Consider the following 17,417-nt stretch of genomic DNA (forward strand, 5'->3'; position numbering starts at 1 on the left):
CAGCATTATAAGGTAAAAACAACTTAAGTTTTTTTTTTTTTTTTTTTTTTTTTGTCTGAAGACGTGTTCGACAATAATGTACATCTTGAATAGACGGGTACAGATTTTCAAAGGAAAATGAGGTAACGGAGGTTATCTAAAGAAAGGTTTGTGGCTGCAGTGTTGGGGTATTTCTAGAAGTTGTTTGTGTCAGTCAGTCAGACCATTTGAATCCACACCTGCTGAAAACATCTGGGCCCTCCGTGGCGCGTGACTACCGTCCTGCTTAAAATATTAACGAGCTCGTGGAGAATCATCACTCGTCGTGTTGCCTGGCAACCACGTTGTTGAGCTCTGCAGGTCCTGAGGACGGTAGTGAAAAGGCGGGAGGGTGAGGAGGAATCAACATTTATTTGTTTTATTTGGCGAGTTTATCACCCTCCCCCCCCCCACCCGGCAGCACCTTTCACATATAAATCCCTGTTGTTTTCAAATTAATTTCGTGGCGGTTGCAGGTTAAATTAAAAAAAAAAAAAATGTTGACGTATATGCTTGCAAGGCCTGTTCAGCGTTTAAATCCGCTCTATTTTAGCCCGAGCTGATGATGGACAGGTTTAAAAGACAAACGGTTGACAAATATAGCAAATACAAAAAAAAAAAAAATGTTTGAACTAATTTTAATTCAGTAACGGCTGTCATAATTGCCACTATAACTTGCACCGTCCTTCTTAAATATTACAGAACCAGCCATTTTTCGCATCAACTACAGTGTGTTGCCATGGTAACAAAAAAAAAAAAAAAAAAAAGTGCGGTTGCTGCGGTAATATGTGACGTGTCAAGAGTAATGGTGCAACGGTCTTTTTCAAATTGGCTGTGAAATAAAACTTGCAAAACATGTCCTCTTTTCTCGCGCTGTTGAAGAGTTATTAGGAGGCCGGAGAGGTGAGCTGGTGTTTTTTTTTACAGATGGGCTGTTTGAATGCGGTGCTGTATTTATGCTCATGCCCAGAATACGTAGACGGTGACTTCATACTCATTTTTCAGTGCACGTCCAGCCGCCGTCGCTCGTCTATGAGGATGGATATATTGCCAAGAAAACGACCACGCTGCCATATTTTTGCGCTGCATACGCGTTGAGGTTTATACGGATATGTAACGAAACGTATTTTTTTTTTACACGAGTGCTGGTCATCGATCTGCTCCGTTTTGGATGAGCTGCTGCTCAAATGCGGGTTTTTTTTTTTTTTTTTTTTTTCTCCTCCAAAGCAGCGGTGAGTTTCCTTACTATCATCCTGCTCTAAAATTAAGATGGACTGTATCAAATGAAGATGATGATGATGGACGCACGACCGATCACAGGTGGTATGTTATATTTTCTCATCGTCGGTGATAATGAAATGTAGATGCATTAAGAAAAGCAGTGGTGTGCACACATTTATGCTTTTTCATGGACACTGTGTGTGTGTGTGTGTGTGTGTGTGTGTGTTGAGGGGAGTAAAATGTATAATTGGCCCAAATGCAGTGATGCACAGCCTAATGCTGGTGTTTAACACGCAGCTTCTTATGAGAACCTACATTTCTATATGCATTGCTCCTTCTTATTAACTGTAAATGTATTATGCGATTATAAAATGCTGGCTTTGTATCCTTTGTAGCACCCTACCAAGGTGGCAGCAATGGCGGAGGCAGCCAATACTGTGATCATGATTCCACGTAGAGGAATAATACAGACTGTGAGATCCTTATAAATTGTCAATAATACAATGAACACCACTGTTACACCATCAGACCTGGTGGATGTGCCAAGACAGCAGATCTTCAATGGCAGCCTGGGTACACAGACCCCTTCAGGCTGGGCCGTGATCCACACCGCCACCTTGACCTTTTGCTCCCTCCTCCTCATCTTCATCTTCTTCCTGGGCTCTTACGGCAACCTTGTGGTGTTCCTGTCCTTTTTCGACCCGGCGTTTCGCAAGTTCCGCACCAACTTTGACTTCATGATCCTCAATTTGTCCTTCTGCGACTTGTTCATCTGCTGCGTGACTGCTCCCATGTTCGCGCTGGTTCTCTTCCTGGATGCAGGCGGAAGGGACGGCGTGTCCAAGAGTTTCTGCTTCGCCTTCCACCTGACCAGCTCGGGCTTCATCATCATGTCCCTGGAGACGGTGGCCGTCATCGCTTTGCACCGGCTGCGCATGGTTTTGGGGCAGCAGCCCAACCGCACCGCCTCGTTCCCCTGCACGCTGGCCCTCACCGCCCTGCTGTGGACGTCCAGCTTCACCATGGCCGCTCTCCTCACCATGCGAGCGTACCCGCGCAGAGATGGACCCTGTTTGCCCCACTTTGGCCTGGGAAGTGGACAGGCCAGGGTTGTGTTGTACGCCTACCTGGCAGACTTTGCCTTTTGCGTCGCTGTGGTGTCGGTGTCCTACCTGATGATTGCTCAGACACTGAGGAAGAACGCGCAGGTGAGGAAATGTCCCGTCATCACCGTCGACGCCACGTGCCCTCCGCCTCCGCCACCCCTCATTGCGGCAGGCTTTGAGAGCATGCAGTGTGCCGTCCAGGGCCCCTCCCTGTACCGTAACCAGACTTACAACAAGCTGCAGAATGTGCAGACACACCCGTACGCCAACAGGACCGGCCAGCCTTTGGTTCCAGGGGCCGCCCAAGGAGCCACCTGCTGCCAGCTGGTCTCTAATGTCAACTTGGCCACGGCCAAAGACTCCAAGGCGGTTGTCACCTGTGTAGTCATAGTGTTCTCCGTGTTGCTTTGCTGCCTGCCAATGGGAGTTTCACTGGCGCAGGACGTCCTGTCACCGGAAAGTAGCTTTGCACACTACCAGTTTGAACTGTGCGGCTTTGTGCTCATTTTTCTGAAATCGGGCATCAATCCCTTCGTGTACTCGCGCAACAGCGCGGGCCTCCGCCGCCGTGTGCTCTGCTGCGTCCAGTGGGCCGCACTGGGCTTCTTGTGTTGCAAGCAAAAGACTCGGCTGCATGCGATGGGGAAGGGTAGCCTGGAAGTCAACCGCAATAAATCTTCCCATCACGAGACCAACTCGGCCTACGTGCTGTCGCCCAAGCCGCAGAGGAGGCTGGTGGACCAGGCCTGCGGGCCCAGCCACTCCAGGGATTGTGCCGGTAGTCCGAGGGCCACAGGCGTGCGCAAATCTCGCCTCCCGAGCACCTCCACGCCGATCAACACCCGCATCGAGCCCTACTACAGTATATACAACAGCAGTCCCTCTGCAGGGCCCAGCTCCCCCTCCAGCCTGCAGCCCGTCAGCTCTCAGACATTTGCCTTTGCCAAGTCCTACGTAGCCATGCACTACCACACTCACCAAGACGCACCGCAAGACTTCGAAAGCACCTCCGTGCACCAGATTCCCATTCCCTCAGTCTAATCAACGTTTTGGACAATCTTACCGTAATTTTAATCAAACGCGAGTCATAAGAGGAACATGAAAACAGCCAATTTTATGTATTGGGAATCGGTATTAACCTTTTTTTTGTTCTCTTCTATGGTGAAAGTTTTCTTGAGTGGAAAAATGAAAGCGCTGTTGCCATGGAAGCTAAAAAAAAAACACAAAAAAAAACAAGCTGGAGATTTGTTATGAAAAGTGTACGTCCCAAAACGTTAATGTAACTGACTTTTTTTTTTTTTGTTGTTTTTTTTTGCTCTCACATATACAGTTTTTCATGAATCTGCCCCTCCGTTGTGCACGCATGTGCCCATATAACCTCAGACCGGGTCGGTTTTCATTGAAGCCAGAGACGGTACGACGAGCCTCCGCTGCAGGCTGCCACGAAAACCCTGCACAAGCCCGCACACGGCTGTTGACGGCATGTTGTTGCACCTTGATGGACTTTTGCTTCTTTAAAGGAAAATGTGTTTGTGAGCCTCATACACTTTTTAACACAATAAATGTTTGGCAAGTGCAGGGCATCTGTCCTTTCACTTTTTTTTTTTTTTTTTTTTCTTTTTTTAACGGGAGCTAAACCAATTAAATCAGTGGATCTGCAACTGATCAATCGATTAATCATTCTGGTTATTTTTTTTCCAAGAAAAACCATCAGATTTTTTTTTATTGGTTCTAGCCTTTTAAATGTGAGAACATGATGCAGTCCTTTGAGTGCCGCTGATGACCGGACTAATCAAGACGTGAGGATGTCACCTGTTGCGAAATATAATCTGAATGTTTCAGCTCTTTTTTTTTGGACACTATTTTGTGTCTGATGGAGTTGAAAACCTGTCGACTTTGTTGATGTTAAGAATGTGGAAACAACACAAGTAGGTTTCATCCTGTAAGTGAAGATTTGACCACATGCATAGCATCAGCACCCTCTAGTGGCTTTAGTATTTACAGTGGCAGGTGCAGGGGGAGAACTTATTTTACACACGCTTCTAACTAATTTGATATTTCTAGAATTATTAACTTGAGACATTTGTTATATATATATTTGATCCTGTGTGGTAATGCAACTCTACAGTTGAGGTTTCATGTTTTTTTTTTTTTAATTCTTTGCTGTAAATGCATTGGTTTTTTTTTGTCCCAGTGATACAGCAGTGATCAGAATCTCAGTGTGCATCTTCGTAAAACCACAGAATACCGCTCAAATGACCCCACAGACATTCTGTCCATCCCACAAACTTATTTTAATCAAACACTCAGTTGCGTCGTTACTCCACAGCACCCTCTAAATGCATAAGTTACACACGCACTCATCCTGTAAAATAACACGGCACACATTCTCCCTGCTGCAAAACATTTTCAGACCTGTTTTTTTTTGTTTTGTTTTGTTTCTTCTCACATCTACAAATACAAAGTGCCACAGTCAAGCAGCTACTCATTTCATATCTCACGCACACGCACATGCACACGCACATTAAAGACAATAAAACCGCCTTGAATATTGTTGATTCCCCTGATGATTACCGATCCCCTGATTCATCACTTCCTTGCTTGCAATTAATCAACACAAAGGGAAGCATGGATATGAAGTTCAGGGCAATAAATCCGCTGCCTTGTGGAGTGGGCCGGCGTCAGCCCCATTTCACTGTTTGCACCGAGTCTCAGCTCGTCCGCTGGACTCGGCAGGATGTGGTCTACGGCTGTGCTCCTGGGCTACATAAAGTCCAGCTTCTGGATCAAGTTTTTAAACTCAGTTTTGGCTTTGAGCGCAGTGTTATGGGCATTTCTGTCCCTTCATCGAACAGGCTTCCGTTTTCTAAGTGTCCCCTCTCTTTAAGTGTCCTCTCTCCTCCTCCTTCATGCGCCTTCACTGTCGCGGTATCTTCATCAGTTTAGCTGGAGACTGACAAAAGTCCGTGTTCATCAGCGGTGTCAAGAATCCTGCATATGACCGGAGACTCGACCTGAAAAAAAACCCATCTCAGTCACACTTTCTTCGGTCACCCCTCACTCTTTGGGAGTCAAAACAAATTTCACGTCACTAAAATTGAAAACACAATGAGCCCGTTTTTCTTTTTTTCTCTGGAAACAATCGTCCATCTTTTCAAGCATCGGAGACACACCTTTTTCAAGTCATATATTCTGACTTTTCATAGACAAAAAAAACCAAACACAAATAATGTCTCATTTACAGCAAATATAGCAGTGCAATACATCATAATTCTATTGGTTACATCAAGTTGAATCATCTGCTGTCCTACCGTTTGTCATATCCATCTCCTAAACGTGCATTAATTAGGTAATAAATTGTTGTAATTCAAAAAAATAACTTTTCTTTTATTTAGCCCCTAAAACTGAAGAAGGGGAGTAGCAGTTGTGCCAAGGTTAACCGTTGAACTCGCGCACTGCTGTGTTTGACTGCGACTCAGTGGGTACAGATAAACTCACCCCAAGGATGTACTGACAAGTCTGAGGCTCCAGCATGTAGATGGTGACCGCGTGGGGAGACTCAGACTCCTTACATCTGACACAGAGAAATGACGTACGTCAATCAAATGGGGAAACACTGGTAGTATTTTACTCGTGTTGAATCGGTGACAATGACCGTGACTTTTCACTCACTTGAGCTTGACAGTGACCTGTCTGGGCTTCCCTGTCAGATCACACACATCTCCGTGGCCGTAAAAGTGGGAAACCAACCTTATCGTGGAGCAAACAGGCGTGAGCAGAGAGAAAATACAAATTCAATGAACTCAGTTGAGGGTTCCGCCGTCCGAGTGGCTTACTTGACTTTCTGCACTCCGTCGTCTTTGAGCTGGTAGGATCGGGCGACGTTCTTCTTGGCCCAGTCGATGTGCTCCTCTGCGTTCCAGTTCCCCACCACCACGATGTTCTTCCCTTGCTCTTTGTCCTGAGACACCGAGAAACATTTACATCACCGTACAAATAGAATCTAATGCAGCCAACGGTCTGACACACACAATTAAAATCACCGCTTGCGCAAAGACAAATGATCTATTCATCACTTGTTCGTTATTTCTTGACATTTTAGAGTCTAAATGACTCGTGGGGAAAATAATTAGCAGATTTACCGATCATGAAAATCGTGTTAATTGCAGCCTTGTAGCCAGATTTAAATCATTTAAACTGATAAATAGAAGTACATTTAATCATTTACATTTTTTTTCTCCCCAATCATACGCGCTCACTAGCAAGGAGCCTTACCTCATGGTACTGATGGACATGCCTTCCGTAACAGAATTCATATTTCCACCACCCGACGCCCTGAAACGCACACATTAAGACGATTAGTTGTCGCTGCAGAGTCGATGGAACTCCCGCGTTGCAGATGAACATGTCTCACCCCGTGCAGACAGTACGAGCCACCGAGGAACTCCTTTATCAGCTGGTCGTCTGTCAAGCGAGAGATGTGCGTGGTGCCGACGGTGACCTGAGCCTGTCCTCCGACAGCCATGGGTTTGTGAGTGGAGGTGAAGGCTTCCTCTCTGACGGGCGGCGGCGCCTCCTCCTGTGACGTCAAAGGTAGAAATAAGCCGCGAGTCGTTCGCACAAGCGGCAGCGGTAGTTTTTCCCTCCTCAGCCACCTCTCTGCCTCACCTCCCTGGTCTCCGTGGTGGCGCTGAAAGGGGGTTTGAGCTGCTCCTCTTGCTCCTTGTCCAACTGGGCGAGCCGTTCGGGCCGCAGAGGGGAGCCTGCCAGAGCCTGGCAGAAGATGGCGTTCACCGGGGAGGACTTGAACCTGCAGGAGATAGGCGTCAAGTTTGGAAACGGGGTCTCCTACCAGAAAAATGCTTTTCCCCAACACGCGGGAATGACCTTAAAACAGCATTTCAAAATTCCAAACAAACTATTGAGGCTTCACCTTTTGAGCATAATATTCAAATGTAGGTATTCTGCCGGATCTACCTGTATTTTGGGTGTGCGCACAGCAGAGGCGTCAACACCACCACCTCATATTCACAGGTGGTGACCTCGGCAACCGACAGGATCTCGTGCTTGGCCTCTGGGTGGCAGACGTACAGCACATATGTGGAGCGAGGCTCGTTCTGTTTCAGCACACAGGGAGTCCCGTTGCCCATCTCCAACGAGAAATAAGGAGTCAGCTGCCCTTCTATGTTCTTAGTGGGCACCTGTACACCAGTGAGAAAAGGGAAGGAAACCGAAAAAAGGTGACAGATGTGAGAAGTGCCAGCTCATCTAGCAGATGTGGTTGGAAGTTTCAGTGTTATACTTACATCTGTTTCTGCCACTGGTTTGACATTTTCTGCCTCTTCAGCTGGATCTAAAAAAAATAAAAAAAATAAATAAATAAGAATTTCATGCTTTAGCACACCAAAGAAAACACAAATACACTCAATACTATGAAAATACACAAACAATTCACCTGTCTGTATTGACTGGCTCTTCTGTGCCATATTCCCCAGGAAGTACTCTTGAACACTAATTTTCTGCAGAGACACATGTGATTACACTTCACTGAACTAAGTGCTGGTATTCTGTTCATCTGAATTATAATCACGCCAAACACTCACCTGGCCCGTCTCTTTCTCTTCATGATACTGTCTTATATGCTTCCCGTGACACACTTCGTATGTCCAGTACGACTCAATCTGCAATGTCAGCAAACCAAAAGGCAGCTTTAGAGTCACGAGTGAGTCTCCAGCTGACCAAACGACCTCAACGCTACAGCGGAAACAGTCGTGTTCTGTTACGCTCCGCTGACGTAGCGTGAACTGTAACCGAACGCAGTTTCAGTCTCACCCTGTAGGAGCAGCTGCTTCGTTTGAACAGTGGCTCCAGAAGTTCACCTGGACTGGGCCCGCTGTACACCTTATCGTCATCCTGACACATCAAGAGGCACCAAACAAATGCAAGAAGAGCGAGAGGAGAACAGAAGGAGGAGCCGAGTCAGTGAACACAAGAGCTTTAAGAAAAAAAAAAAAAAAAAAAGAGGGAGACATCATGTCGTAAAAGGACAATGAAAGCATCCCTCTTGTCATACTGTCCTGTTATTGACGACAAATTCTACAGATAGATGATCAATTGACCCCCCTCCCCCCCTCCTCCACACCTTCCACCTCAGACCCTCTGATTGGTCTGAATACAGGTTCATGACAGTGTGTGTGTGTGTGTTTCTCTGCATTCCTGCAGCAGGGTTGGTGATTGACTCGGTGTCATTAAGCTTTCTATTTGTTCGGACCGCTTCTCTCGTTTCTTCTGCTGTCCGTCTGTCCGTTTGTCCCCGTGTGAATGCCTGCGATGATGGCGTGATGTGGAATCTTGGTGCACAATATGCAGGACTTTTTTGGGGTTTCGTTTTTAAGTGTCTTGGGACTTTGCTTCTCGTAAAGGTTTCAAATAAAGAGCGAGCAGAGTTGTGTCTCGTCATCGCTTGTACATTGACAGACCCTTCACTGGGATGTTTGAACACCTGGAGTCAATCAAATATGCAAGTATGTAAACCAGGAGAAATTGTTGCTGTTCAAATTGTCTGAAGATGGTAAAAAAAAAATTATAATAATAATAATAAAACGTCAACCAGTGTTTCTTTAAGCCACATGTGCAGCCAAAAATGTTTTGCTTTGTCCTGAGCAACAGTCCACAACCAAAAGTTATTCTGTCTATCGTCACGGTGGACAAAAGGACCCAGAACATGTTTACATTAAGGAAGCTGGAATCAGAGACTTTCTGCCATTTTGATAAAAAAAAAAAAAAAAGACTACCAACGATTCAATCAATTATCAAAATAGCTGGCGATTAAATTTCTAGTTATTAATCGACTAATTGTTGCAACTGTAATCGACAAAAATCCTCTATTCACGTTTGGTTAAAACAGCTGACGGTGCTGCGCCTGGTTTCAGAGAGATAACACCGCTCACCTCGTCTCCAGCTGTCAGGGAAGGCAGGAGACATTTGTACTTCTCCTTCTCTGTCGTTGTCATGATGACAAAGTCGTCTTCGTGGTAAAGTGATCCTGAAGCTGGCTGCAAACCAGAGACAAACGTTCGTCAGCACATCTGTTCCTCAGATAAACGACGTCACACTAAAGGAGGAGACATACCAGGATGAATTCAGGTCCCGGCCAGGTGATTTTGAAAGGGATTTCGTCTGTGAAGGTGGGATACCCTCCTCTGTTTGCAGAGATGCTGTTGCAGACCTCCAGTAGCCCCCCAAGAGTCACCAACAGCAGCCCGGCCATCGTCGTCTCCTGTCCGGCTGCAGAGCTCCTAAAGCCGGCTTCTCATGTAAAGGTGACAGCCTCCGCACCTCCCGCTTATCACCCGCCGGGACAGATGAATTCAGAGCTGCGGCAAAGCCCGAGGCAGTCTGGCGTGACAGACGTCAAGATACGAGACGGATGTCAATACAGCACAAAACACAGGAAGTAAACCGTTTCCTTGCCACGTCGTGTTCCGGCCACAGTTCCGGTAGTCAGTTGGGCTCAAATAGTAGCAGCGACATCTGGCGACGGGACGAGGTCATGAAAAACTTGTTTGACATTTGGAGAAGAAATAAAGCAAGCTATTTTTTTTTTTTTTTAACTTCTGTGGTCAAATGAGGATAGAAGTAAATATTTGTTTCTCAAATTTAGACGATATCTATAGCATATTAGGTTTTTTTTTTGGTACCATTTTCTCTTACAGTTTAAGACCATTAGTAGGTGTGCGCAAATTGCTGCAGCACCCCCTGGCGGATGGTAGAGGACTCGCACGACCACAACTACAAATACACATTTTTAAACTTACTTTACATTTTTGTTCGTTATGTCCGTATTTTAATGCTTGTTAGATTTCAGTAAGTGTTTAATAGTGTATCTTCAAGTTCCAAACTTTCTGTCCGGGTGGAAATGACGGTCAGGTTAAAGGTCTGACCTCAAGCAGGCGTACCTGCCGAAGAAAATCTCGACTTTCCGGCTTTTTACGAAGCTTATAATCAATTAGACCAAAACATGGTCGATCCGAATCAACGACTAACAGCAGGATCACGGTGAACAAGTATAAAGATGGGCTGTTTTCCAGAAAGACAGCAGGGAGCTGACGTGTATTGTTTGTATCCTACATTTCCTACACAACTGTTTCAAGTTGCTTCAGATAATGCATACATTATATTTATACATTGAACAGAAACACATTTTGTACATTTAACCTAACGAGACTTCACCTTTAGTCAACGTTACTGTGTTTTAGAGGCTGCAGGCTCAGTTTTAAAGTTGGACTGAAGACACTATTAAACTAAAGTCCTCCGCTGGTACCAATCAAAGATCCTCTGTCCTCCTTAAAGTAACAGAAACTGGTCTACGGTCCGTCTCTGAGGGTTAAATGTATAAAAAAAAAATACAACAAATAACATAAACAGAATATGGCAGACCTAAATGCACTTTATGAACTGTTAGTTTGATGATCTGATGTCCTTGCTTTGCCTGTGAGGACTAACTGTGTCAGTGGTCGATGCTCTTATCGTAGAGATATTTTGTAAATTTGGCTTTCAGAGCAGCCAGTGCAGAGCTGCTGGTGTATGATGATTGTGTTTACTTTGTGTTTACTTTGTGTAGCTTCTTATCAGATCATCACCTGCTTTGCCAGTAAATAACAGCGTTGGAGGTTTCTGTTTTATCATCAATGCTCACGTTGTAAATCTGGCTTTCCTGTGAGTCAATACCCAGCCGCTGTTGTAACTGTGCGTCTCTCTCTCTGTGTGTGTAGCCTGTATTTCGAGTATATTTTATGACATTAATATGATTCCTTTTTATAGAAAAATATTGTATACATGTTTATCAAAATACGCAACTTCTTTTTAAGGGCCTTCATTTTCTGAGAAAACAGGAGCAACTAATGTACAATTTATATGTATCATTACAGACATGTATCATTTACACAGATCTTTTTCATATGTGTTGAAGGAGGTACCCCCCACACCCCCCCACCCACCCAACTCACACCTATTGCATCATCCCCACAGCACCCCCACTTGAAACATGTTCCCGCAGCTACGTTCCTCTTGTGTAACATACATACATACATACATACATACATACATACATACATGCATGTGCATCTATCAGGCTCATTGTAATGAAGTTCAGCTTGATGATTTAGATCATAACCGTTCAGGCTGTAATACTTACAATATCAAAACTTGTTTATGTTTTCATTTGTTAGATTTTGAACAGCCGTTCACCATGAATACTGAGAATGCCTACAAAGTAATTGTACAAGACAAAGATATGCTGTGTCGTCAATCACTGTTAAAATCCACAAACTTTATTTTAAATCATAGTTAAGAACCACCAAATATTAATAGAATTTATATCATAAATTTGTGAAATATGATTCGATTTGTTTTTTTTAACCCCAGAAGCTTAAATCACATGACTAGATAATGAATGGTAAAATATTTATTCTGAATTCATAAATACATTAGAATCATCTCTGTTTAACTCCTATCAGACACAAGTCGATGAAAAAACATGGTAGACGCACATGCCGCTGTGTGAAGTTTGACTGATGGGTCGTTTTACATTTCATGAACCATGAAGGTGGAAGAGATAACTCTTCGTTTACCGTTGATTAATCAGTGGGATTGATCTGGACTGATGCTGTTGGTAGTGAACAGGGCTATTATCTATCATAAAACGCATATTGATCGATGCAGGCAATACGTGGCATCTGACTGTTGTGCTTAAGGAATACATACAAAGCACCATCTTCTTCTCTAGTTGACTCAAAGAAGATGAATTGAACTGAAACGCTTGAGAGCGGGTTCTGCATCACGTCGGCACAACATGAAGTCCGACTGCCTCGTCTCTGCCACCCAGTGGATGGATATGGAAATGTCATTGTGTGCTGAATGCACAGAGCTGATGTTTGAGGACGTCTCGTTATTTATGATGAACGTCAGTATGGAGATGTCCAGTAGAGAGAGAAATGGATCCTGCTGATTTACTGAGCATTTCATTGATATTATTTGGCTGACTTTTTTTTTTAGAAGGAATAGCTGGAGCAGCTCTGTGCCACGGCGCGGTGTCCGTACTCTATTATCCAATGGCTCCGTTGATTCAGCATTGCTGTGTGTGCGAAGACAATAAATAGTTTCCTTCCACGTGGAAAGCAGCCTCAGTTACCGAGGAAATTTAAAACCTAGACCCTGAAAATATATGGTTGCCGTGTTTCACCGTCGGGGAGGAAGTGAGCGTAAACCTGAGATTCTTTCCTCCACCTGTTGGTGGAGCTGTTGACGTGTGAATGCGCAGGATGCAAGCCAGGAGGAATATTATAACAGATTTTGAGACAAAGAGGAAGAGGATTAGGAGGAGAAGGGGATATAGGGGAACAGGGAAGGATACAAGCAAGAGAACATGCCACCGGATCATCCACCTTCTGCAGCCACGCTCCTCCGCTTATGCAGCTTAAACTCACACCTGTCTCTTCTGTGCATACTACATATGGATGCAGAGATTGAAGCATACACCAACGTGTGTGTGTGTGTGTGTGTGTGTGTGTGTGTGTGTGTGTGTGTGTGTGTGTGTGTGTGTGTGTAGTATGCACTGCATGGGTTGATGGACGGATTTGTATTTTTCCCAGTTTTCAGTTGCCATGAAAATTAAGCAGGCTCCATTTTAGTGAAGAAAACCATTACAATACTGTTGAGAGCTCTAGGAAAAAAAAAAGCCAGTGAATAAACCATGAGCCAAGAGCTAAGGACACGATCAATACTATTCTTGTGTCTGCACAGTAAATATGAGGCCATAGCCTGCAGCTGGTTAGCTTAGCTTAACACCAAGACTAGAAACAGAACGGCTGAGCAGCAAGTTTAGCTACACCTCACAGAAGAATTACTCACTTTGTATATTTTTGGTAGTTGAGATAAAACCAGCCAAAGCGAGTCTAAACTTCTTTAGTGTCTCTTTCTCTGGGCTTGTTAACACATCGACCGGCGGGAACGTACCTGAACTTCCCACTTTGAAATGAGCACTTTCATTTATTTGACTGTCATCTGTTGGTTGAACTTTATTTGCATACATGCCTTCCACACCCTCCTCACTTTATGCATAATTGATACATCGGTCATCTCCCCAACCATAATAACATCATTCCAAAAGGAGCAGAGAGAAATGGATCCTGGCACTTGAAGGTCTCCAGCAAAGATTAAGAAATCTCCTGAGCTGCCACCTAAAAATATAAACAGAACATGTCAGACATCAAATCAATACGGGCACTTTTGCTGGATCTTCCTAATGACATTTAGTATTGATTTGTGTAAACCATTTCCTGCATGTATTTCTTTTATGATTTTTACACCATTTCCCTTCAGACTGGGACTCCATACAGCTCGTCTAAATCAATTAAACCATTTATGGTTCTCTGTGGTATTCATTAATACTGCACACTTTATCAACATTGCATCATGCACTTCTTCCCAGTTTGTTTACTGAGGTTTCCAGAGTGGTGAAAACACCAAAGGACTTGAAACAACTTCACCATTTTGAAGAATCTTCAACGCACCGATGTGTTTACCAGCTTGAGGAGCGTAATGTCAGAACACAGGCACTGCTTCCTCATATGATGTAATTCTGTCCGTTTTGCAGGGACACAGCCATCACTCATGCACCTGTTGTGTTTTTAGTCAGCTTAAAATGCTGTGTCATAGGCTAAACAAATCTTGTAAAGGCGCTGCTACTTGAATAAGTGCTGCAAAGTAGCAAAACAACAAGTCCGTGACACATGAAAGAAAGGGATTTGAAGCGTGGCAGCGGATCACAGTGCTGTTCGGCACATCCCTGCAGAGAAGGTAATGAGAGAGTATTTTGGTTTGGATGGGTCTGGATAGGATCCAGATATTCAGGGAGCTGGTCCTCGCTATATTTGGCCGTGACTGAAGCTTAGCTCTTACGTGTGAGTATCAGAAGGGGGGTCAGTAGAGACAGAACATCCCAGAGTCCCTGCCTGCATCATGATGACACAGAGCCTGTAATTAAAATCTATACAGTATAAACCTGTATTCAGAGTTTTATATTAGTCAGACTCTATATTTAGGTATTAGTGGGTTGACCCAATCCGTACAAGAATACAAACTTCATCATCACAAAAGCAGCCCATCCCACGATGACCATTCTCAAAGGTGACCATCACAGCTTGTTTATGTAAATACTGTCTGCATTGTCTGAGACTTTAAGCTGTCTGAAAGTCTGGAGACGGCATGCTTGAATACAAAAGTCAGTCAAACCCCCAGAAGTGTCTTTTCTTTTCTTTTTTTTCTTTTATATAAGCAAGAACAAAAAGTGAGTTAACTACTCGAAAATGCACCCTAGGCAGCGTGTATGAGCTATAGAAGAGTTTAGTGAAGCTAAGAAAACTTTGAGAGTGAAAGTCATTCAGTGTCCCCTCACAGTTCGACAGGGAACGGCACAAACACTGAAGGTGAGCAACAGAGACCGTGACTGACTGGACGCAGAATGGAAACGGAGATTCTCCGGGCGTTTGATTGATACCAGAACTTCAGCAGCTAGAAATATGGCAAAATGTGAGCAGGATTAGTAAGTAAACATCCTAATGTGAAAGAAGATCATGCCGTATCCTACTTCTAGACATATCTGAATCTCTTGGTTCAGCTTTTACATTATAATGTATTCGCAAAAACTTCTATCTAAATGCTGTGAAATATTAGATGGAAGATGCTGTATATTTTATTGATTCCTCTATATTATATGTAAGAAATATGACTAACTGTTTACAACAACCCACATAAGCTATTTACAGGGCAAATGAATACGTTCCTTTCTTTCCACAGTTCTTTATGTTGCCGAGGAGAAGTACAGTATGTGCTGCATTCACGGGGTCATTTATATTCGCCGCTGCTCTTGTGTAATTGATGCAAAGAAACCCTCCACAATCCATCATCATTTAAACGCAGCCACAAGACTTCATTGGCACCAATTTGAACCGCAGATGGGTTTAACTGGCTGAGATATGCGAGAGCGAGAGATGATGGCTTCTTCCATTTTATGTATGAGTTCAGTGTCTAGCACTTGGCTGATGTGTAAAGCAATCAGACAACTGAGAGAAAACAAGTAAAGGCAATAGTTTAGTGTACGTAATTTAACCTTCAGCCTGTGAGGTTTTTATACTTGCCTACTAGACAAGAAAGTAGGTAAAGATTATGACAAACCATAAATGGCTCATGGTTGTTGAATTTTTTGAAAAGCCCTTAAAACATAAAGAAATCCAACAGCTTAGGTGTCTATTGTCTCGAAAAATCTGTTTTCCCTTGTTTTTACTGGCACCTGCTAATAATGCTTTACAACTAACAGTAATACTCTTAAAAGCGGTATGCTAGCCACCATTATGCAACAAAAACAGAGAAAGAAGAGTCCTCATCAGGCTGAAGGTGAAATGTGTAGAAAAATCAACTATTTTGAAGTTCAATTCTGGGTGTATTTGACTGTTCAAATCACCATCTTGGTTGTGCCTGACTCAGCATTTCTCCCGGCTAATCCAAAAATGTAAAAAATGGGCAAAGAGGTGGCGCGTGGATGGAGCCGAGGTCGACCAAAAAAAGCCTGGTTGATGAAACCTGCATGCAATTTTTAAATGAATGAGTTAAATATAAATTTGGTCATTAACGGGAAAGTTAACCATTGAGATCAAAACAACTCTTTATACCAGGCTCTTAACATGGTTATTTCTGCTGTAAAGTTGGGCATTTTAGCATTAGGGTCTTTGAGGATTGACTTGCTTTTGGAGCCAACCTCAATTGGCCATTCGGGGAACTGCAGCTTTTGTGTTTGCTTCATTTTTCAGCCCCGCAGGTTGCCGCTTGGGGTCGCTGTGAGATTTAAATAATCACCAATTTATAGCTGACTGACAAATATCTAAAAGTATTTTTGCTTAAAATGCCCACGCTTATGACAACCAATCTGCAACACAATAGATATTCATATTAAAATAATAATTTACCAATAATATAGGTATGTATATGAGTAACCTACATGCCCTTCAATAATACAGCTGTAAAAAAGTGTGGGTGATGAGTGCTGGTTCACAGCATCTGCATGCAGTGCTGAGCCCATGAGGTCACTGCAGGTACTATACTGATATTACCTCCTAATTAGTCTTTAGTTAAAAGAGAACTAGGATAACCTGATGCCGACACTATTTCTGTCTCCGCTTTGATAAAAGAAGATATAATGAACTGAACATGGTATGCATTTCACAAAATAAAAAAGCAATAAGAGATCATTGCACTTAGTATGCAGAGCCTTCTCCTCTATAACACGTTGTGCAAATGCTCTTCTATTACTTCTGCAAACGTAGAGTGACTCGAACTGATTCTAACCTTACATCCATATCCTGACAAATAATAAGAGGAGGTCGACAGTTTTCATGACGCCTGTCATTCTGTGTGTTATCCTGTTAATTCAGGTGTGTTTGTCTTTGTAAAAGGCCAATCTTACACAATCTGGCACTGCAGACCCAAATCCCTTCAAATCTTTTGACTTTTCTTGTTGGTTCCACACTTGAACATGAAAACACAGAAACGGTGCCTTTCATTTTTGCTTAGTGTGCACAACTGTCGCAGCTGCGACGCTATTTTCATTCAACAGCGCACCTCTTCCTTTCCAGCCTCCAAACTTTCTCCCTAGCCTCAGTTTGCCAGCAGTCATGCAGCCACGGTAAACTGTTCAGTAAACAATGTATGGTGTGAAAGCGCAGATGAAAAAGACATGCTGAAATTCTATTGGCAGGTTGGTATCACACTGCCTCTTTTCCAAATGGCACAGGGAATCCGACCTTTTCATGATCTCGGTGTTGTCAAAATATGACCTTTGTGCATAGCAACACGTAGTCAATGTGTGTGAGTCTTCAGACAAGGCATGCCTTTTAAAAATCACTCATCAGTAGCATCACTGTGAGCAATATAGTGAAAATAACCGGCAGTTTTATTTTGCATTATGTTACACAGCAACTTGACCGTATTCCTGCGACCAGATGTTGTTCAGCTCCC

At 43.6% G+C, this 17,417-nt stretch overlaps 2 protein-coding genes across 4 annotated transcripts; one reads left to right on the forward strand and one right to left on the reverse strand.

Annotated features, from left to right (window-relative positions):
* gpr75 (G protein-coupled receptor 75) lies at positions 1-5,724 on the forward strand. Of its 3 annotated transcripts, none has more exons than XM_069144901.1 (2): positions 1-1,341; positions 1,635-5,724. In XM_069144901.1, the coding sequence occupies exon 2, from the start codon at positions 1,743-1,745 to the stop codon at positions 3,384-3,386; it is 1,644 nt and encodes a 547-aa protein (XP_069001002.1). In that variant the 5' UTR covers positions 1-1,341; positions 1,635-1,742; the 3' UTR covers positions 3,387-5,724. The 3 variants fall into 3 exon arrangements, with proteins under 3 accessions (XP_069001002.1, XP_069001000.1, XP_069001001.1); XM_069144899.1 differs by having other exon boundaries at positions 1,768-5,724; XM_069144900.1 differs by having other exon boundaries at positions 1-1,338; positions 1,768-5,724.
* erlec1 (endoplasmic reticulum lectin 1) lies at positions 5,270-9,804 on the reverse strand. Its single transcript, XM_069144902.1, has 14 exons — positions 9,478-9,804; positions 9,296-9,400; positions 8,178-8,258; positions 7,949-8,026; positions 7,801-7,864; positions 7,652-7,698; positions 7,323-7,546; positions 7,014-7,155; positions 6,760-6,924; positions 6,621-6,680; positions 6,182-6,306; positions 6,018-6,095; positions 5,844-5,919; positions 5,270-5,359 (listed from the first exon to the last, which is right to left on the reverse strand). The coding sequence occupies exons 1-14, from the start codon at positions 9,613-9,615 to the stop codon at positions 5,288-5,290; spliced, it is 1,455 nt and encodes a 484-aa protein (XP_069001003.1). The 5' UTR covers positions 9,616-9,804; the 3' UTR covers positions 5,270-5,287.
* Positions 9,805-17,417: the final 7,613 nt, after the last annotated feature.

The sequence above is a fragment of the Embiotoca jacksoni genome, unplaced genomic scaffold (genome assembly GCF_022577435.1).
Source record: "Embiotoca jacksoni isolate LCO1_2020_lvr unplaced genomic scaffold, fEmbJac1.0.p SCAF_12, whole genome shotgun sequence".
In the NCBI taxonomy this organism is placed as follows: domain Eukaryota; kingdom Metazoa; phylum Chordata; class Actinopteri; family Embiotocidae; genus Embiotoca; species Embiotoca jacksoni.